Source organism: Octopus bimaculoides, chromosome 21 (genome assembly GCF_001194135.2).
Source record: "Octopus bimaculoides isolate UCB-OBI-ISO-001 chromosome 21, ASM119413v2, whole genome shotgun sequence".
Taxonomy (NCBI): domain Eukaryota; kingdom Metazoa; phylum Mollusca; class Cephalopoda; order Octopoda; family Octopodidae; genus Octopus; species Octopus bimaculoides.
The window spans coordinates 20,007,027-20,031,208 of NC_069001.1; the positions used below are offsets into that span (position 1 = coordinate 20,007,027).

General features: G+C 35.9%; 1 protein-coding gene across 18 annotated transcripts in view; it reads left to right on the plus strand.

Moving 5' to 3' along the window:
- LOC106874170 (ensconsin) overlaps positions 1–24,182 on the plus strand; it is a 310,838-nt gene that overhangs the window by 62,753 nt on the left and 223,903 nt on the right. For all 18 annotated transcript variants that reach the window (XM_052975461.1, XM_014921803.2, XM_052975460.1 and 15 more), the window contains exons 2-3: positions 13,840–14,070; positions 18,370–18,411. In XM_052975461.1, coding sequence (XP_052831421.1) covers positions 13,840–14,070; positions 18,370–18,411 — 273 coding nt within the window. The remainder of the gene's footprint in view (positions 1–13,839; positions 14,071–18,369; positions 18,412–24,182) is intronic.

Sequence of the window (24,182 nt, forward strand, 5' to 3'; positions counted from 1 at the left end):
TTAAAGTGGAGTAAAAAACCTATAGAATTGGTCCCTAGAGCAGTGGAAGAATATTATTTTCATGGATGAATCATCCTTTACCTTATTTCCGACCACCAGCTGAGTATACTTGTGTAGACAGCCGAAAGAAGCATTTGACTCAGACTGTCTTCTTCCAACTGTTAAACATGGAGGAGGATCTTTGATGATCTGGGGGGCTATATCTTGGAAATCCGCTGGCCCAACGGTTTCCCTTCATGGAAGAATTAATAGTCAAGACTATTTAAGTATTTTTTCTGATCAAATTCATCCAATTGTTGCGGAACTGTTACTAGAGGGAAACGCAATCTTTCAGGATGATAATGCACCAATTCACACAACTAAAGTTGTTACTGAATGGCACAAGGAACATTCTAGTGAATTTGAACATCTTATCTGGCCACCACTGTCCCTAGATCTCAATATTATTGAACATTTATGGTGCATTTTAGAAAAACAAGTAAGGAGGCAATATCCTCCACCATCACCACTAAAGAACTGGAGACTATTTTTGCTGAAGAATGGGCAAAAAATTCCTTTAGAAACAATTCAAACTTCGTACAAGTCCCTACCTCATAGAATTCAAGCTGTAATTACTACCAAAGGTGGTCCTACTCCATATTAAAATAAATTTGTTTGAAATTTTAAGGTATTTCCATTATTTTGTCCAAACCCTGTATCCGAATATATATATATATATATATATATATATATATGTATTGTCATCATCATCATTATTATCCTCTAACATCCATTTTCCATGCATATATTTTTCTGTATACGACTCACACATACACATATATGTATACTTAGGCCAGATTGGTTTGTTTATTGAGTTGAGGTATATGTACTCTGATATATGTATTGGATATGTTTTGAGCCTTTCACTGAGATTGTATCTTGTGGAAAGTCATTTAATTTCCCGTGCCATTTGGCATTTCACAAATTAATACTTAAAGTAGTTCCTAGAAAAGCTATCCAATTGTAAGCCTACTCTCAAACACTGTGTTAGCATAAAATCCTTTACCAAGTGATATATGTACTAGCTGATATTAGTTGACAAAGCTGAGATTCATCCTTTATAAATAATAATGAAGTAAAATATCAGTAAGATTATTTACAATTTAGAATAACAGTATGCTTTGAGATTTCCAAATGTGGTAAGGTTACACCAATTCAAGCAGGTAACTTCTGTCTTCTGGTTGAAAAAAAAAAATTCTTTTTCATTTATGCTCTTCCTGTAAGACAGTACTGCACTCTTAACTTCCTGTAAGACAGTGGTGCATCAATCAACCAGTCCTGAATTGCATGATTACTGTATTGTAACAAAATCATTAGAGGACTAGAAGCAAAGGGCTAATCATCATCATCATCGTTTAACGTCCGCCTTCCATGCTAGCATGGGTTGGATGATTTGACTGAGGACTGGTGAAACCGGATGGCAACACCAGGCTCCAATCTGATTTGGCAGAGTTTCTACAGCTGGATGCCCTTCCTAACACCAACCACTCAGAGAACTTTTACGTGTCACCCGCACGAAGACCAGTCAGGCGGTACTGGCAATGGCCACGCTCAAAATGGTGTATCTTATGTGCTACCCGCACAAGAGCCAGTAATCCCACTTGATACTGATTTAATTGTTGCCTAGAAGTAAGGAGCAACATGTCAATGGACAGGACTCTAAATTCTAGATGAACTGCTCTCATTGACTACTACACTATGTGTTGAATTTATTTTTATAATTAAATGTATCTGTATACAGTCATGTTTTGAAATTTTTTAGGTTTTATTTAATCTGAATTTGAACAACTGTTATATACTGAGAGAAATAAAACTACACATGAATCCAAACTAGCACACCAAAGCTAAAATAACTAAACTGATTTTGAAAAACAAGTGCAAGCAAAACTCCACAAACTCATAAAAAAACCCAGTTGAATTGCTTAGTTATATGGGTGTATGAGGTCATTAGGTACAAGTCATTATTGCTTGTTGTCAGCTGTTGTTGATTTGGTAATGTTGATTGTTTGTGGGCTGGTAAGCAAGCATTGATCTTCTTTGTGTAGTCTCGCTTTTTTACTCTTAGTCTTATCACTCTGTAGTTTTTGTTTTATCACTGTATTCCCCTCTCCCCCTGCCAGGTCACTAAATTGTTTTCTCTCTCTTAGCGAGAAACACTATGTGTATACACGCGAATACATATGTGTGCATGCACACACTCACACACAAATATAGTGTGAAAGAGAGAGACCTATGTAAAATTCTTCTTATTCATAACTGAGAAAATTATGTTATATAGTGCAGAACAAATTTGTTGTTGTGTGTGTGTGCGCGCGCACGCCTTTGATATGAATCTTTTTAAATCTTGTGTGTGTGTATATAAACACAAAATGGAGATCATCGTGTCAAAATGGTGTAAGAGACCTTGTTTCAACCAGCATTAACTGGCTAAAAGGAGCAAGGCAAAAGAGGCTGCAAATACATTGCCTGCACTGACCTGTAATCCCCATGCTGCAACATCTGTGGGCTTCTTAGAGTAGATTCTTGGCAGGACTCAAACGTCACATTTGACATAAGCGTTATGACTAACAAAGAAAGTGTATGTTGTCCAGATCCTTATACATTGAAACCAACTGGAGAGTCCATCACATATACGTGTATGTGCATTCATGTGTGTGTGTGTGTGTGTGTGTAATGTTTTTTCTGCACACCCATTATTTAATGATGCTCTCACCAGCAATAGAGAGAAGTTTTTTTTTTTTTTATTTAATGTGTTGATACAATAAAGAACAAAATCCTTTTTGTGAATTCTAAGGCCCAGACAAAAGGCTTTATCTGCAAGAGTAAATTAGTTGAAACATTTTATCATTGCAATGAATTGTTTTCTTGAAAATCTGATTACACAGAAACCAATGAATAGTCTTTGAATTTTAATATTATAAAGATGGACACAAGCATTGACTTTGCAACTATGGGATTTCAAGTTTAATCCCACTTTGGGCAAATGTCTTCTACTATAATCCCTAATAGGGTGATGAATACTGTCTTTCCTCCTCTAAGTAAAAAAAAAACAAAAAAAAAACAACTTTTTTTGAATAGAAATTAAAAGGTTGTGTGGGTTTATAACTACATACAGCTGTAAAGAAGCAAGAGCACTGTTATACATAAAGCATGGTAGGCATACACAGTGCTTTTTATGTTATTTACATACATATGTGCATGTGCACACACACGTGTGTAGACATAGCTGCATTATTAAAAGTTTGTTTCCAATGACACGATTTTGGGTTCAGTTTCAATGAATGGAATCTTGAGCAAGTGTCTTTTCCTATAATCCTGGGTTGACCAAATCCTTGTGAGGGAAGTTAGCAGATGGGAACTGAAAAATGTCCATTTTGTGTGTGTGTCCGTCCTTGTTACATAATTGTTGTAAACAAGTGTCACTGTCATACAAATGGTGTCATTTGTTTCCGGTCTTCTGTGGTAACATAATCTGGTAAAGTAGAAATATCTTGCTTGGAAATAAGTGAAGGTTGCTGACAGGAAGGGTATCCAGCTGTAAAAAAACCTGCCTGAATGAATTCCACCTGACACATGCAACATAGAAAAGCAGATGCTAAAATGACTGATGATGATGGCACACACGCATATATGTATTCATTATTACTATTGGGTTGGCAAGAAAGTAATTTTGGTTTTTTAGTTTTAAATGTCATTTTTTTTTCTTCATACAAAAAATGAACTTTAATCAATTATATATTTTCCATTTTGTTTGATGATCTTTTGCCATCTTTCTGGCAACTTCATGATTCTGCACTCATAGAACTTCTACTTCTTATCAGCCAAAAACTGAAGTGTGATTTCAGGTCATCATCATTTTTAAAAGTTTTACCATTCAAAGAATTTTGAAAACTTTGAAATAAATGTACATATTTCAGTTTGGAGTTTATTTCACAACCATTGGAGCATGTTTCGTGAGTAGGAACCAGAAAGAGAAGTATGAACATGCAAATGCTCATGTGCACACTGAATTCATAAAATGTAAGAGAAGAGTAAAATTGCATTGCGCATCTCAAAATAAAATGGGAGAGGAAAATAAAAACGCAAAATAAAACAAAAGAGAGGAATAAAACAAGTTATATGATGTTCTGCATGTCAACATCTGACACCACTGTCATGTAGCTTTGCTGTAGTTTTCTTGCTTTTTAAATGGCTGAATTCCATTTTTGACACAGCAACTGGTATTTTACATCTGATTTTAAATTGTTAAACATAAATGTAGATCTGGACACAGGTGCATGTGCATACAGACACACACATGTGCATACAGACACGCACATGTGAGTGAGTGCATGTGTGTGATGAGCTTCTGTATATTTCCTTCTACCAAACTAGAATCTCCTCAGCAAAGCAGTCTTACCAGTAATGCTAGAGATATATTAAATTTTAGTAAATAAATACAGGGTGGTTTAATAGCTTGAAATAGTGACAGGAAAAATACCCAGCGTTGCATGCTTTTTGAAAACATAAATAGTAAAGTTGATGCTAATACATCTAATGTAGTGAGCTAAAATTGATGTCTATATCGCAGACTCACTCACTGCATTCTGTTTTTAATTAATTAAAATATTGGAGTTTTCTCTTTTTCTTTTCATGGCCAAAATAAATTGTAAAATCAATGATTTGTTTTTCTTGTCTCTAAAGTGTAATCTTAATCAATTACTATTTCTTTGCTCATTACATTATGTTAGCACGAACTTTACCATTTATTTTTTAATGCAACATGTCTGGATATTTCCCTCCCTCATTCTGTTAATTCTTATAACAGATCTTAAGTAAAAATATTGATATATGTTACTGAAACACTGTCAGCCCTTCCTCTGAATACCTATCAGACCTTCCCTAAGTTACATATATCATACATTACCTGTTACCTCACCCTCCTCTCAGATGAAATTTAATAGAAAGTATGAGAGGGTTGTTTTCATAGACAAAACTATTGGCTGCTCTTCCTGCTGCATTGCTGTCTAACTTTATTTTCCCTCATGTAAGCGATACTAGTCTGTATTCTGCAAAGGAGCTTGTTCGTGATTGTTTGATCTGCTGGAAATAACAACCAATCTCTGAATTTTGAGTCAGACCCTATCATTTAAAAATAAAAAAGTTTATAGAACTGTCTACTTCCTGATATACAAAAAGACTGTATGGTCACTACTGTAACACCTTTCACCATTGGTCTATTCAGAAGCCAATGAAATAACACTTCTGTATGGTCACTTAAGCTAATAGAAATAGCAGTAAAATTTTTCTTAAATTACCTTATTAAATTATGACATTGGACAATATAGTCCTGTGTTCATAATAATGAAGTAATATATTTAAGAATTACATAATCATTTAGAGCATGTTATTTCTCCTAGTATATATACCAATTACTCTTGTTCATTCACTCATATTTGATTTTGGTGACTTTTGAACATAATTGCTGTTGATGTATGGCAACTCTTTCTCCCCCCCTCTCTCTTTCTCACCTCTCTCTCTTTCTCGCCTCTCTCTCTTTCTCGCCTCTCTCTCTTTCTCGCCTCTCTCTCTTTCTCGCCTCTCTCTCTCTCCCTTTCTCCCTTCACTCTTTCTCCCTCTCTCTCTCTTTCTGTCCGCTCTCTCTTTCTCTCAAGGATTAAAAAAAATATTTTGCTCCCTTTCATTTTTTTCCTTCTTTCATATGACCTGTGAATATTTTTTTTTCTCTCTGACTGCCCTCTTAATCTCTGCTTCTTATGCTACTTGACTTTGAGTAGCTTTCCCCCCCCCCCCTTTGTATCCTTTTTCTCTATCCTCTGACATCTTTCTTACCTTCTTTTAATTGTTTTTCTCCCCCTCATTCTCTTTGTCTCATCTTTCTATTTACCTATGACACTCATCACATCCCTGTTGTTCAGCACTTGTATTGTAAATAGTCTCCAACACTACAGTATATAATTAAGTTATCTTTGTCTCTTTCAGTTTAATTTTTTTATTTGTCTGGTGATTTCTTCAGAAGTCACCTGAAAACATTTTTGACAGTTTCTTTATAACTCAGTTATTAATTTGTATTGGGTGTTCTGCAAAGAAAAAACAGTAATTGGGATTTTATATATTAATTTTTAATATTTTATGCCCTCCCCACCCCACCCACTCACCCATACCAATGTTCTGCTAATTCTGTAATTTGTGTGGACTTTTCTTTAATAAGTTAGAAGAGATGAGAAGTACCTATGACCTTTAACACGTTAGCATTTAAACTGGCCATGTCGGGCCCAAATATTCTACCTGCTTTTGGCTCAAGCTGGCCAGATCTGGCCTCACATACTTATTCTACAATGTCATTTTTTATCTTGTTTCAATCATTTGACTGGCCATATTGGGGATTCTTTTTTTGTTTTTGTTTTTTTTTAAGCCTATTACATATTCTACTGGTCTCTTTTGCCAAACTGCTAATTTATGCGGATGTAAGCACACCAACACCAGATGTCAAGCAGTGGTGGGGGACAGACAACAAACGCACACACAAATATATATAAATGACAGGCTTCTTTCAGTTTCTGCTTACCAAATCCACTTACAAGGGTTCGGTTGTCCCGAGGCAGTAGTAGAAGACACTTGTCCAAGGTGCCATGCAGTGGGACTGAACCTGGAGCCATGGGAAGCAAGCTTCCTATCACACAGCCATTCTGAAAATATACAATTATATAATGGAAATATTGAAACTGCAAAATAATGCCTGATTAATTAAAAATAATGTAAGCATTATATTTGATAGAATAATCTGAATGCTAGAGAGTAAAAGATCTCTCTAAAATGGTGTGGTTGATGATGATGATGCTCAGTCTAAACATGAAGTGCAGAAAAAAGAAGTTTTTAAAAGATGGGTAAAGAAAGAATTCTAAAGGGTTACAGTTCTGGAAAGAAGGATTTGGTAAAATGTTTAGTGCAGGATCTGGGAGGTGAGACACAGTACAAATGGGAAGAGGCAGGGTGGAGATGGGTGGACCTGAGTGAAGAGAGTGTGCTTAGCTAGTCGGTAGCAAGTTCAGGAGAGCAGAAGTGAATGTATTAGTAATAGAAGAGAGATGTGGAGAGTGGAGGGCAGATGCTCATTTTTTAGTACTTGCTATTCAACTAATAGCTTGAGCCCAATGAAATCGGGCCCAGCATTTAACATCATCAATTTATATATGTGTGTGTGTGTGTGTGTGTGTGTGTGTGTGTGTGTGTATTCATTCTTCATAGTAATATGGGCTTGCTGGGATTTCAGTAGTTCTCTATACCTGTCAATATATATGAGATCCAGTTTTCTAATACACAGCAGTCTATTACACAGTCAGTCTTTGTCATGTTTTCTAGGTGATGTTACATTCGCAGTCCTACCCTAGCAGCTTTCTTTTTCTGTTTACACTTTGTTGTTCATTTACATTTAATGACACAGTTTTAAGCAAGTCTTTTAGGGGTTTTTTTTTTGTTACTTGTTGCTCTTTCTATTGTCGGTAATGTTTCTTATTTTTTTATTGCCCACAAGGGGCTAAACATAGAGGGGACAAACAAGGACAGACAAAGAGATCAAGTCGATTACATCGACCCCAGTGTGTAACTGGTACTTAATTTATCGACCCCGAAAGGATGAAAAGCAAAGTCGACCTCGGCGGAATTTGAACTCAGAACGTAACGGCAGACGAAATACCGCTAAGCATTTCGTCCAGCATGCTAAGATTTCTGCCAGCTCGCCGCCTTTCGGTAATGTCGGTAATGTTTCTGTGAAGTAATGGTCACTAGGCAAAGCGCATTGCTTTATTTCAGATGTTCAAAATAGTGCTTGAATTCTTCTGTTAAAACGCCATGTATACTTCTGCCGGTTGTCTTTTCTTTATCTCTTTTTCCTTCTCTCTCTCTCTCTCTCTCTCTGTCTACACCCTCATTCTACCTGTCTACCTGTCCTCTCTCATTCTGCTTTTTATTTTTCTCTCTTTCTTTCTTCCTATTGTTTTGTCAAACATGACTCATAGCACATTTTCAATGTTCATTTAAGTTGCGCTTTGTTTCTGGTACTTTTTTTGTTGTTTTCTTAAAAGAACTTTCATTTATTTATATTTTTAATGTTTATTTTCCTTGGGTGAATAATTTAACAGCAAAGGTTTACTAACTGCTCATCTGGCCAATTCATTGTTTTTGTGGTTTTTTTTATTAGTATTATATATGTGTGTGTGTGTGTGTGTGTGTGTGTGTGTGTGTGTGTGTGTGTATGTATATATATATATATATTCTTCTACTATTTTTGTCTGGCTTTGAGGACAGATTACTGGGTAATTTACTTACCAGCAACAGCAGGCCACTCACCAGTCAAGAAATTTTTGTTTTTGTCCTTTTCCTCCAGTTTATTCATGTTTGACATTGAAAATTCCTCCTCCACCTACCTTACCCCCAGCTCAACAGTTTGGTAATTAGCACTCCCAGGATCTAATTTTGACTTGAAACGAGGTTGGTCAGAGTACCCCTCTCACTTTCCTGCTGACAGACAATGATTCTAATTACAAACAAATCAACTCCTACCAGATTGCTGACATCAGTTGTCTCTCAGTTGTTGACCATGTCTGCGTAGGTAACATTTCATTTTAAGTCTGTAGAAAACTGGAGAACGCCAGGCTAAATGCCCTTTAGTATTTTGTTATGTCCTTCTTTGTTCAAAGTTCATATGAAGTTGGGTTCAATTTTTCTGCTGTATCATCTTTTTACAGTTATTAAAGTAAGTACTATTTATGTATTTGGAGGTTAATGCTTTTGATTCACTTCTACAAAGACTGGCCCAAAGAATAATATAATTCGAGGCATATAGTTATAAGATTTTGTTCATGATTAAATAATAGGCTAAACGTTGTGGTCAGTGTGATGTTCACAAACAGGCATATTGACAGACAGTGACTGCTATTAAGGCGGGTGAATGATGGAAGGAGGGAAACTAATTCAATGAAATTATTCTTTTTATCTTGTGCACATTCTTCTTTTCTTCTTCGTTTACACATTCCAGTCATTTGACTGTGGCTATACTGGAGCACTGCCTTAAAGGGTTTTAGTAAAAGAAATTGACACCGGGACGTATACTTTGTAAGCTTAGTACTTATTCTATTGGTCTCTTTTGCTGAACCACTAAGTTACAGAGACATAAACACACCACCATCAGTGGTCAAGCAATAGTGGGGGGACAGACACAAAGACACACACACACACACACACACACACACACACACACACACACACACACACACACACACACACACACACACACAGATAGATAGATAGATATAACTCATACAGGCAAAGCCTATCTCTATATAATGAAGTTGTTTGCTAGGAAAAAACTTTTTATATTTTGTAAGATTTTATCATAAAAATTTGGGAAGCCTCTAAGCAAGTTGAACATGGAAGGAAGAACCACAGTTAAGAAAACTGAAATCTGCAACATCATGAAGTACAGTTGTCTAAAGTAGATGAATGCTCCGAAAACCTTTCTCAAAGAACACATTGTCCTACAATCAAAATGACTTAGGCTTATAGCAGTTGCAGAAAATATAGGGATCAATAACTTTCAATACAGGGAACTGCCTGCTTATCTGAGGGTCAGAATTCAAGACAAAGCTATCACTGCAATATAAAGGACACTATTTTACAAGGTACTGTACACACATAGCCATCACTGCTGAAGAGCTAGAAACCAAGAACCACAATCTAGAAAGAAGGTTACTGCATTCAAATATGAGAATTTTCAAAACCTGCCTGAGACTATCACATGAGCTGTATCAGCTAGAAAAACAGGCTTTCAAATGTCTGGGAAATACCATCAAAGTCCGTCGTGTATTCATGTATGTGTATGTGAATGAGTCTGTGTGTGTGTGAGTGCATGCATGTGCGTCTGTGAATACGATGTGAATGTTTACGTGCACACAAACAGATATATATACACATATATGTAGGTACATACATACACACACACTCACACATAATAACCAGTCATCATCTTTGATCACTAAATCCACAAGTTTTTTTATTCTCTCTGTTTATTTTCTCTTATTCCCTTCTGTTGAAGAGCGTAGGCTTGAAACGTAAAAGACTTTCTCACCTACCCAAGCATCAAACTAATACGCTTGCTTGTTGTTTATGCACCAGTCTTCGTCTTTTGTTTTTTCTGTAAATTTTAACTATATATATATATATATATATATATATATATATATATATATATATATATATATATATATGCACAATGAGCTTCTTTAAGTTTCTGTCTACTAAATCCACTCACCAAATCCACTGGAAATCCACCATCTACCAAATCCACTAGAAGACATTTGCCGAAGGTGCCTTGCAGTGGGAATGAACCTGGAACCATGTGGTTGGGAAGCAAGCTTCTTACCACACAGCTACTCTTGTGCCTGTAAACATTTTGTGATAAATAGGGACTAGTCATGACTGGGTGAATATTGTGTGTGTACACACATTTGCTGGCAAGAGTTTTGTTGCCATTGGGATCAAATTCTCATGTACCTATTCTCATATACCTATCATCCATCTCCTTTACTCTCATGTTGTTTGTACAACATGGCTGTTGATTGATTTAAACATGTCAATAAATATCAATGTTGAAATTATTTGTTTTTTTGTGAGTGGGGAGCCAACACTCGATCAGACATTTCTGAGTGGCTAGTGTCTTTGTACCACTAATTGCTTAGAAACAGTTGATGAAATCAAATTCACCTTTGAGTTGAACTCTTAATGACAATGAAATTATTTCGAAAATATGTATTACTGTGAATTTCTGAATATGAGTGAATGATAGTAGGGAAAAGATGTATGCTGCTATAAATTATTCACTGCATATATTTATGGATTCTACATCTGGAAGGTCACAGTAAAAATCTTTATCACTCTTTAAATGAACCACTTTTGCTGATGGTGAAGTTTAGTGGGTATTGCTTTATTTCAGTAACCAGAAGCAGAGTTGTATGATTTTCCTCCCTCGTTTTTAAAAATTACTTTAACTTAATGGGACTGTGCTAATAATCTTTTTGTGCCCTCCTACACTGGGCTGAGTTTATCAAGTTACTGAAATAACTGTGAATTGCAAGTGAATTTAGTTAAACCAAACAATTTAATATTGACTTATTCAGTCAGCTCTGCTAAGGTAAGACATCTGGCATGAAGATAATTCAAACTGGAATGCTTGCTTGGATAGTGGTTTTGCGTATGCAATTAGTATTGTTTCATTTGTGCAGTTGTTTATTGACTTATTTAGTCAGCTCTACTGTAGTAAGACATCTGGCATGAAGATAATTCAAACCAGAATGTTTGCTTGGACAGTGGTTGATCATTTTGCTTGTGCAATTGTTAGTATTATTTCATTTGTGTAGTTGTTAGTAATAATTTATTATAGAAGACATGACAAAGTCAATGAATAAACATCTTTAATTGATAAGTATTCTTGTTTGCATACAAGGTGCATTTCAGAAACTTTCAGACCTTTTCTGCTGTCAAGTAGTTGAGTATCAGGATGCTTGTCACCGAGCACCCTGGGAACAAACTTTGTACAAATTTCGTGTATGTTCAGATCTTCATGAATAATTCTGTATACAGTAGCCACATCCACCTCAAACTATGCTTATTGTCTGCCTAGACACACAAAAATCTTCATCCAGAAAATTCTGAATTTTCTCAACCAACTCTGAGGTTCTGATGTCTCTTTCACACCTCCCATTTTCTCTCGTCTTCCTTCTATTGTCCTTGAACCTCTTGTGTCAAGCAAGAAACAGATGTTCAGCTCATGCAAGTTAATCCATAAGCAGTCTGGAGCATTTCATAAGTTTCTGTAGTGTTTGTGCTCAAAACTTTATTGTAAAGCAAGCTTCAAAATGTTCCAACTGCATTCTGCAAAGTAGCCAGCTGTGACAAGCGATGTTTAGTAGGGTGTGTTCAAAGAGTTGTTACAGCTCTCTACTTCAATCTGGGATAACAAAAGTTGGCAGATCAGCTTATTGGATGTATTGTAATGATATACTAAAATTACAATAATGTAGGACAGGTATAACTGCTTCTCTTAAAAAAGGTCTTAAAACTTCTGGAATGCACCTCAGATTTTTAAGACTTCATATCTTCTGGACTGCAAGAAAAATGTTTTCCCAAAGGAAACATGAAAATTTGGAAGTAGAATGAATGTCAGTGGTTGGACTATTATTGGTATGAAGGGGATGAAATCTCAGGTTCACACTGACTGGCTTCTTTAAGCGGTGGTCTGCCCTTAGCTAGGTCTTGTGCATGTGAACCTTCTCCATCACTCTCTATATGACCTGGGAGGGTCTATACCTTCCCCTGTTGCTGTTAAGTAGATTACTAGAACTTTGGCTACCAGGCAGGTAAGATTTGAACTTAGAATGTAGAAAACCGGAAGATATGCTGTAAAGCATTTCTGCCTACATGTCAACGATTCTGCCACTCTTACACCTGCAAAGCAATATGAAATGAAATGTTTTGCTCAAGAACAAAGTGCCACCTGGTTCAGGATTCGAACCCATGATTTAGCGATTGTGAGTGCGACATCCTGCCCAGATGTTTGTAGTTCTTTAATTCTTTCTTGATTATATAGCTTTATTTTGATGAAACTGAGTATTATATCATTTGTAAAATAGTGGATCATCTCTCTATATCAGGACATTCTAGCATAGTAAATATCACTCTTGGTATTTTATAACTTAATAAACTCTAAATAGTTCTTTAACCCTTTCAATACCAACCTGGTTGAAACCGCCTCTGGCTCTCTAGAACAAATGTCTTGTTTTCACAAGTTTTGAATTAAAATCTTCCACCAAATCTTAGTCACAATTTATGTTCTTAACACCAGCTTAATGATTACTGAGTTATTTTACTAAATTCTTTGTTATATTTAAAATTAATTGGAAAAAAAAAACACAAAGCATCTCAAAATAAATATGGTAACGAAAGGGTTCAATTGCATTTGGTTTTAATGATCCACCCATCCACAATAAATAACTTTCTTCCTACCTTCACAGTTCTCCCATAAATCCCCCCCTTTTTTATATTTTTTTCATTTTCTCTTTGATAACTGGTAATTTTATAATTTTACAGTTCGTTCTTGTGTGCTTCTAACACTTTGAAATTCAATATATATTAAATATGAATTAGAAGAAGCGCTAGTGTTGTAAACATTATTGAACATGCATACTTAGTGTATACGCTTTGCTTGTTCACCAATAGGCTGCGATATGATGTGGTTGAGATGCCTCTCTCAAAGTGCTGGGTGTTAAAACACCTGAAAGTTTTGCCTGTCCATGACTTTCAGGTGTTTTAGCACCCAATATTTTGACAGTCATCTCTACCATATCAAATTGCAGCCTACTGGCAATGAAGCAAGGACATACATTGAGTATGTGTGTTTGATAATGTTTAATATATATTAGTTTATGAAGACCTATTTGGATTGATGAAATTGGAGATTCTTTGCTGAAATAATAAATCTATAAAATACAACTATTTACTTTACAGCTGTATATATGAATAATGGGCTGTTCTTAGATGAATTTGTACAATATCTTATATTACTTGTACTTTGAAAAATACACCCATATACTGAAGTTTGTATCAATTGATGATATACTTTGTTTTAAAAGAAATCCCGATATAAAAGCAGTACATTCAGTTACCTAAAATGATTTTAATGTTTTATTTATATTTGATTTATATATGTATATATATATATATATATTTTTTTTCTTTTTTAATTAGATTCAGATCGAGGAAGTTCTGACACAGCTGAAGATGGACCAGTAGAGGATGACAGAAGATCACACAATTTAGACAGCCGCTTATTAATTGGACATTTCTATGAACCAAATTCAAACAGTATAGCTTACTCTGATTTGAGTGGGACTGGAGACACACAGTCCATTGACACCACTAATACAAGCCTCTCTACAAGCACTTCAAGCTCGAGTCCAAATCACTGTCGTTTAGATGGTAAGTCACTTGCTTAGTTACAGATATTTGTATTGTATTTATTATAAGCTGATAGACTATATAAAAGTGATAGATTGCTATACAGTAAAGTACTGGACAGAATGTTTTCTAGTATTACTTATTTCCCTTTATGTTCTAAGTTCAAACCATTCTAAAGTCTTTCATCTTTTTCTCTGTAGCTCAGGAATAATAAAGAATTTGTCAGTTATGTACTCTAGTTATTTAATTGATCATACCTCTTTCTTGAAATTTGTAAAATATTTTTCATTGTTGTAGTAGTAGTAGCAGCTGCTGCTGCTGTTGTAAGAAATGAAATAGTAGAGATTCTTGATTTTAGGGCTTCTTAGAGTTTTGATGTATTTTGTTATTTGATTTTCGTACTCAGTTATACTGATATCACACAACTTATTCACTACTCTCATCATCATCAGCTGCTCAACAGAGTGTGAAGCATGAGAGATAAAAGTATAAATGATAGTGATGAGAGAAATATGAGATAGTGGAATGAGTGATAGGAGTACTCTGTATTCTAAGACAGATACCAATATTGAGGGTAATAAAGCAGGGAGTTGACAAAAGTCTATGTGACCTAAAAAATAGAGTGAAGACAGAAGCCTGAGAGAAAGAGAATGAGTATTCTGGCAATGATGGTGACACAGAGTAGTGATGAGCAGTATAGGAAGGGAGGGTGAAGGTTGAGTGAGCTGGGCATAATTGGTCCAATGTAGCTACTTGCACACAGGTGACAAAATGGGCTAGAAGGGTTGAGGAATGAAGGTGATAGCATGATGAATGGGAAGTAGATGAATCCTGTACCAGAAAGCTACATATAGGAATAGTGGGGAGAGAGTCAGAATAGGTGCTGTGGCATTGTGACTGGAAGCAATGTGACGAACAGAAGAAATCCTCTGCTATTCTCACAGTACCGTGAAAATTGAACAGAAGGAGTGACTGAGAGATAAGAAATAGGTATGAATGAAAGAATGCAGTCTATGGTGAACAGCACACAAGTGGTAAAGGTATAGGTGAGAGAGTGCAGTGTGTGGTGAACCACTGCCATATTTAGTCATACTGATAGCATAGTGCAGTGTGATTGATAAGAGGTGGTGGTGGTGAGCGAAAGATGAGTAATAATGACATAGGTGCAGGGAGCACAAACAAGAGAAATGAAGGTTTAAGCAAATGAGGTCATGGGTAGCAGTGGTATGAGACAAAAGTGATGCAAGAGACGAGTGATATGGATATGAGGGTGAGAGGCTATTTCAGAGGTCATTGATATAGGCTAGATTGTAGGTAGACATGCTTACATACTAGCACACTTGTTCAAACATATGTCTAACTTGTTTGTATATATACAAGCAGATATAATTTTAATGCCCATTCTGTCATGTCTGAGCAGGCGGCAAGTTCTTCTCTCACACAGCATACTATCCATCAACGTAGTCCTTTGACATCTCCTTCATGAGGCATAACAGCTTCAGATCTGACTTCACCACTTGGTCTCAAATCATCTTCAGTCTCCTGCCACAGGTTTCATCCCTATGAACAAGTAGCACATTTTTATACACCTGTCCTCCTCTATACACCACATGTGCTAATACCAACACAGTCTTTTCTCGTGCTTGCTCATTTGTTCATGCACACTAGTATTACACATCTGATGGAGCATGCTTGCTTCATTTCTTGTGAGCTGTTGTAGATTCCCTTTGTTCAAGGCCCACACCCCACTATTATGCAGCATTGCATTTTACACAGAAGCTTCATACAATTTACATTTCAGTCTGAAGAGGAAGCCCTTTGTTGCTGGCAGAGATAATAGCTCCCTGAACTTTCTCCAACTAATTTTTACTTTGGATACTATGCTCTTAGAACACCCACCCTAAGTAACAAGTTATAAACTACTTGTAGACAGCTGTCTAGATAATGGATTGAATCTATATCACAAGTATTCTTAGTACTTATTTCTTCTGAGCACGTGCTGCATATGAAGCTTACATTGTCTGTTAGACTACCTGTGATTCCACTACATCTCTTGTGTATCCATATTTTTCACCAAGTACACTATGGAATTCCTTCTTACCCATTTTCTAAATGTCAAGCAAGGCTATTTTCTGTATGGAAACAGGACCCTGTCTTCTTTGCTATCTTAGTCTTTGCAAAAGTTCACCTTAAGGTCCTTTGATTCTCGGTTTTGTCTCCATATCTGAAATTTCTTTTCTAACTCTATTACTGATTGATCTATAAGAGCTAGGTCATCAGCACATAGGAGCTCCCGCAGGCAGCTGGTTTTAAACTCCTCTGATATGTTCTGGAGGACTATAAGGAACAGAAGGAAGCTGAGGACTGATCCCTTGTGTACTCCTAGATTCATATTGAATTCATTGCAATACTTATCCATAATCCTCACCTTCCTAATTTTACCTTAGTATGTAGCTTGGACTGTTCTCGCCTGTTGTTCATCCACTCTATGCTTCCTTACTTAATGACCACCAGACCATGGAGCAGGGAGCTCTCTCAAAGGCTTTCTTTTGGTCAACAAAAGCTAGTTATAGGGGATTATTCCTTGTTAGATACTTCTCCTGTAGTTGTTTCCCTAGAAAATGGCATTTTCCTGGCACGAAACCAAACTGCATAGTGTCTTTGTTAACTCTCCTCACCAATCAGTTGTGCTTTAATTATTTTGGCAACCTTTGTAACCTGGTTTATTACCTTTGTAGTTTCCTCTCTCTGTTGAATGTCTTTGTAGCTGTAGATGATGATACTGTGCCAGTTATCTTTGCCTGTTCTGGCACTGTCAATCTATATATCGCTGGTGGGGAGATGAATTGCTGCTGTCTCTAGAGGTCAATTGTCCATCATTGACAAGACCAAACCAGGTCGAAATCACATGATCTGGTGGTCTTGGTGCTGGAGGTAGTGGGGGTTTATTTCCCCTTCTAGCAATATAAACAAGAGTGCATGTTGCACCAAAAGCCAATATGAAAGTTGCTCTCACAGTATCTACTGCAGTATAGTTTGTTCTAATAGAACATCCACTTTTAAGTGGGGATAAATATTATCTCTCTGTCAGTTATGGGTATGACACCCTCCTGTACCACTTGATCCATATCCACTATTTGATATTTTAAGAATTTCAGCAGTGATTCTTGATGGGGTACTATTTTATGACCTTCATAGCCTGTTATCTCAGCATCTATCCTTTATATGACTTACTGTTTTATAAACTTTAATTTCTTGAATAGTCTTACTGAAAGTGACACTGGCACCTAAGTTAATTAAACCTTTTATAGTTGCACTACTACGCCTTTTTCTTTTCAGTATCATTGAGAGAAAATTTACCCATGTTCTATACCCATCCCAAGTGACAATCTCATTCTTCTAAATTATCCAGCTTATCTCATTGCTTAGAGTAAACCCTTTGAGCTAGATATATCTTTCCATCTGGCTTCTTAGTACTACACCTTGTGATCTTTTTTTTTTTTCAGTTCTTACAAAGTTACCATTCGTATTATTCTACTCTCATGTTAACCAATACCTAACTGAGGCTCTGTTCCATCAACAGAATCTATTTGTGGCTTGCAGCAGTTTGCTATTGCCTCTTAATAACCCCCGACTGTTGACTCTATTTTGATAAGCATCATACGGTTCTGTTTAAAAATTTTATGTAATGGAAATCTTAACTTCTATACTTCCTTCTTCAGTCCTTTACTTTTGAGTTGCTTAACTACTAACCTATGCTAAGCGGTGTGTTCTTCACCAGGCAATAATTTGGTCCTGCATTTTTAAAGCATACATCATTTTCTTGATAAGTACAAATCCAATCTGGTTCATTCTGAAGTTTATTTCATTACCACCTTACTGAGAACCCAGTAGAGATGATGTATATAGTCTACATGTCTGCTATAGTGGAAATACAGTATGACAGGTTAATTATATTTTAATCATCAGTTAATGGAAAAGAATAGTTGCAGGTATGGTACATACATAGCTGTATGCTTAAAAAGTTGAAAAGCCTTGTGAGGGGATTTGGTAGATGGCGACAAAAAGAAGTTCATTGTGTGTATAATGTGTGTGGTGCATGTGTGTGTGTCCCCCTGTCCTTATCTTGACATCACTTACCAGTAATAAGTGAACCTCATCATCATCATACAAGTGATGTCATTTCTTAAGAATTTTAGTTCTTAATGTATGCTTTGTGTTGTTTTTATATGACATTTTACAAAACTGTTAAATGACTTTATAATATAGAACTTTATATTTTCCTGTTCATTTCTTTTATTTTTCCCTTGTTAACCGCAGGATCAAATATAAGTGCAAGGAATAGATATTTAGCAGGTAATGGTAAGTATATAAATTTGACATCTATTTTCCTTCCAATTCAGATTATTATCCTTATTATTTTTAATGTTGTAATAGTTGTTTTGGTGTTGTAGTTATTATTATTATTATTATTATTATTATTATTATTATTATTATTATTATTATTATTATTATTATTATTATTATTATTATTATTATTATTATTATTATTATTATTATTATTATTAAATCTGTTACAAGCTAGGGATGTTGTCTTGAGGTTTGGTGATAAATCTTCTCAGATCTCAAGAACCTTTCTTAAGCTTCTTGCAGAATACAGGATTGCACTTTTCTGTAGTTTGATAATGCCAATCTCAATTCTTTGAGCTTCTTAGGTAGCAGTTTGAGTGTTGTGTCAAGTGCATCTATTATCTCTAGAATAACTGTCATCATAGTCTTCCTCAATCCATTCATCTCCAGCTAGGGCCTGATGATTCTCACTTGTATCAATTCCTGTGGTATCCACTCTATTATGATATGGTATTGCAAAGTCTATGGTCTTATACTGTTTTTTTTTTTTTGTTCTTTACCCTCATATCCAGTCTTCTTCAATATTATGGTCAGTCTTTATGGAGAAATCCCATAAAATCTTGTAGTTATCATTCTCTATCACAGCCTTTGGGTTATATTCTTACCACTTGTCTTCTGTTTTGAAACCACACACTCGACTAACATTTCACTGTGTATTATTATGATTATTATTATTAAGGTGGTGAGCTGGCCGAATCATTAGCACACTGGGCAAAATGCTTAGTGGCATTTTATCTGTCTTTATGCTTTGAGTTCAAATTCGGCTAAGGTTGACTTTGCCTTTCATTCTTTCAAGGTCGATAACATAAGTACCAGTGAAACACTGGGGTCGATATAATTGACTAGGTCCCCTCACCCAAAATTTCAGGCCTTGTGCCTTTAGCAGAAAGGATTATCATTATTATTATTATTATTATTATTATTATATGCTATATATTAGCAGTGATGTTTTCTTGAGGTTTGATATACAACAAATCTTTTCAAATCTTAACAATCTTTCTTAGGATTCTTGCAGAATACAGGATTGCACATTTCTGCAGGTTGGCAGTATGAGTCTCAATTCCAGTATCCTTCAGTGTTTTAGGTAGCATTTTTGGTTTTCTGTCAAGTGCACCAATCACCACTGAAATAATTGTCATCTTCCACAATCTCTCCACCTCTCTGGCTTGGTCCTGATTTTTCACAATTATTTTTACTTTATCCGCTCTATTATCATATGATACATTCGGTATTGTTATTATTGTTTAGATGGTGAGCTGGCAGAATCATTAGCACACTGGGTAAAATGTTTAGTAGCATTTCATCTGTCTTTGTGTTCTTGAGTTCAAATTCCGCCAAGGTCGACTTTGTCTTTCATCCTTTCAGGATCAATAAGTACCAGGTACACACTGGGGTTGATGTAATCAACTAGGTCCCTTCCCTAAAATTTCAGGCCTTGTGCTTATAGTAGAAAGGATTATTATTAAGGTGGCGAGTAGCTTTTCATCCATTTTCATGTTCTGAGTTCAAATTCTACCGAAGTCAACTTTGCCTTTCATCCTTTTGAGGTCAGTGAAATAAGTACCAGCTGAGCACTGGGGTCAATATAGTTGACTTACTCCTCCCTCTAAATCTCCAAAACTGCTAACCTTGTGCCAAAATTTGAAACCATTATTATTATTATTATTAAGGTGGTAAGCTAGCAGGATTGTCAGCATGCCAGACAAAATGCTTGCAGCATTTCATTCATCTTTAAGTTCTGAGATTAAATTCTGTCAAGATTGATTTTGTCTTTCATCCTTTTGGGGTCGATAGAATAAATATCAGTTGAGTACTGGAATTTGTGCAATTACCCAGCCCTCTCCCCTAAAATTTCTGGCCTTAAGCCTATAGTAGAAGGGATTATTATTGTTCACTAATATTAAATAATATAATTTGAAAAATAATTATGTTTTAAAAAATAGATATATTTCATTTATGATCTATTATAATATCCACATATTAAACATTCAGTTTGTTTGACTTTTTCTATAGCAATATACAGATCCTTCCATATCACAAATAAATAAAGTTAAAAGCATATGCACAATGACATAGACACATACAGAAGTGGGTACGTGCACACACATTTGTGGATGTGTTTTTGTACATATTTGTAGATAGAGAGACACACATGGAAACTTCCACATATACATTCTGACATTTTAGACATGCACACACATATGGTCATAAATGTGGCTGTGTGGCTAAGAAATTTATTGTACAACCACATAGTTTCAAATTCAGTCCAACTCTATGGTGCTTTAGGCAAGAGTTTGTGCGTATGTGTGTGTGCATACACAGGAGATAGCATATTAAATTGTGAAACACTGAACAAAAATATTTTGTTGTATAATATCTCAGGGTCAGTAAAACTCTTGAGGGTGATGCTAAGCATCATTGCAGGTCAATGATTAAAACATGTAAGAAACACATTTGTACAATCACTAAAGAAAAAAAAGTGTTCAAATTTACAAAACTAATGAAAACAAGTTTACATTATATTGATCTGATATTGGTACTAGAGCGCAATTTTGAGGAATAATACAATATATTAAATTGACCCAGTATTTGAATGGTACTTATTTGATTGATCCATGAATAGTAGTAATATTGGGGCATGCAATGTAACAGCACATCACTGCATTCGCCATTTGTTGGTGATTGCCTACTCCTGGCAATTGATACTTTTGCACCACTCAGGTGACAACCCTCCAATCCTGTTTGGTTAGTCATTGCTGGAGAGGTTTTATGAGGTTGGCATGCAAATTCTACCATGGCCTCTATTATTTGCCTTTTATGATACTTTTATGGCAGAGGATATGTTTGACATGATGGCCTCCACAGAGCACAAGAATGATAAAGCATAAATCTTACATACATATCCTCCAGTTCAAAACAATGTCAGCAAGTGGCTATACTTTATGACCAGTAAAAGATGAGCTGGGTGACAGAACCAAATGAAATATACCCTGAAAACTGCAGTGTATAATAATAATATTCAGCATCATTAAACATCCATTTTCTATGGCAGCATGGGTTGGATAGTTTGATAGGATCTGATGAGCCACAGAGCAGTGTCGGGCCATAACATCAGCTCTGGTTTGGTTTTATGGCTTTTTTTGTGACACTGGCCCCAGTGCAGTTGCAAGTAACTTGCAAGACAAAGTGACGAAAGAAAAAGAAAAAAAAAGCTCTTGACAAAGCAGGGGTGGGTGGGGTTGGGGTCGTGACTTTATGTCAGATGTTGAAAGCTAAAGTATGATAGAGGGACAAACACAAGTATCTTGTTATGGAAGAGATACATGCCTGTTATATGGACTGTTAGATATGTAATTCGTCTGACGTTCCGTGTGTCATGTGGTTCGTCTGAGTTCATTGTTTCATTGTTGTTGTCTTGTGGGACTGTCGTAGTAAAATGTCATTGATATATATATGGCGGACATGACTTTTGTTTATTCATAACGAACATTGGGTGAGTGCGTTCTTTGTATGTAATTGAACAATAACAATGCCTACCCCACGTTATGTGAGGGTGGATGAGAGTAGCTGGAAGGGATATAAAGATGGTAGTGATAGGGAGTCAGAGCATAATGTCAAGTTTCAAGAAGGTGAGTATAAGGAAGAATGTAGTCTATGGATTAGGAGGAGAGTGATATGTGGAGAGTTACTGGGCTAGAGGTGGATGTAGTGAGGCACAAGGTCAGAAATTTGGTGGGGGTAGGGGTGAATCAATTAAAACAACCCAAGTACTTGATTGGAACTTTATTTTACTCCTGGAGAGAGGAAGGGCAAGGTTAAACTCAGTAGGTTTTGAACTTGGAGCACAGGGAGTTGGGACAAATATTGATTTCAAATTTTTTGACACAAGGCCCTCAAGTCAGTGCGAAGGAGTAAGTTGATTACATTGACTGTGGTGCTCAACTGGTACTTATTTTATCAACCCCCAAAAGGATGAAAGGTAAAGTTGACCTCGGTAGATTTTGAACTCAGAATGTAAAGACGGTTGAAATGCTGCTAAGCCTTTTGCTTGGGTAGCTAACAATTCTACCAACTCACTGCCTTGAATTGGGACAAACATTGCAAGGCTTTAACCTGCCTCACTTAGTTTTACCACCTTTGTAGTGCAAAATAATACAAAAGTTTATTGTGACTGTACCCTTCTGTGAGTGAAGAAATACTCTTGACCTATCCTCAGTGAGGCAGAATGCTCTAAGGTGGTCCGTTGCCATAGATATATATTTTGGGGTTTTCTGCCCTCTTCAATCACCTGTATCTGTTTACTCCCTCTGAAATGGAAGAAGCCTGGGATGCCAGGCTTGTCTTCCATAGCAGCTAAAATCTGGAACTCTATTGACTTTATATTTCTATTCTGCTGGGAGCTAGACCTCTCTGTGCTCCTTGAGCATGGTCATGACTTGTTTTGATACCCTTATATATAGATATGAAAAGAAACTGTTGGGTTGTGCAGGTTGGTGTAACCATCCTACAGCTTCCTCTTTATTGTTGTAGATAGCTACCACTGTCCCCCTGTTGCTTTCTTCTGTTATGTACACTACAGAAGGCCACACCTCTTCCAGACATTTCTCAATTTCTGTTGAGGATAGATTATTGTGGCTTTTTCCTTGTGCAATTGATGCACTTGTAAATAATGGTTCTGTTTTATTGAACCAAAATTCCTCTTCTGAGAGCAATACCACTCCAAGATGGTTGATATTGTTCTCATGTTTTTTAATTCTATCAGCTTTTCCTTTGAGAGAATGCAAAGTGCATTGGTCTGTAACATGTTTTTTTTTCCTTTATGGATTTGTCATCATTACTGTTGTTGAGGCTGTCCTTGTTATGTTGCTGTTGTTTTTCTTCTTATAGTTTTTGTGATGATAATGATGATAGTGGTGGTGGCAGATGCTGCTGTTGTTGTTTATGTTACTGTTGCTGTTACTACTGTTGGCACCATTTTTGTTGAAGCTTATGTTGTTGGTTTTGTTACTGTTATTCTTTTTGTATTCTTTTCTACTTTTAATGGAAGCAGTTCAGCATCACATTGAACACTCTTTGGTGATCTATGATTGCTGAGTTCATCCAAGCATGAGGTGAGAAGAGAATCAATACATTTTCTCCAATGACTTCTTCCCCATTTAATCATGTGCAGGCCATCTTGTTCAAAAAAAAATACAGAAAATTATATAATCGAAAATTTTCTGGAACAGGCAAACACCTGTTGTATGTTTTCTATGAAAACCTAGCAAAAGAAAGGCAAATTTAGGAAATGATTTTTGATTCAGGCACAAAGCCTACAATTTTAAGAGGTGAGGGTTAGTTGATACTTTTGATCACAGTACTTGACTGGTACAGTATTTTATTGACCCTGAAAAGTAAAATGGAGCTCAGATGGATTTGAAATCAAATCATAAATTGGCTGTACTAAATCTCACTAGGCATTTTGACCAACACTCTAGTGATTCTGCCAATAACAATAATAGTAATGATAATAATCTATGAAGATTGGTGTAACTCTTCATGAAGATAAATACACAATTAAAAGAGTGTGATATATTGTAAAACACTGATTGACTTTGTTTATTGAACTGAACAATATTTCAACATTATGTCTGTCTCCTTAAGAATAGTGAAAAATACATAGAAATGCAGAGACTATCCAGTATTCTTCTCAACAAAAAAAAAAGTCATCCTGTTTGTCTTGT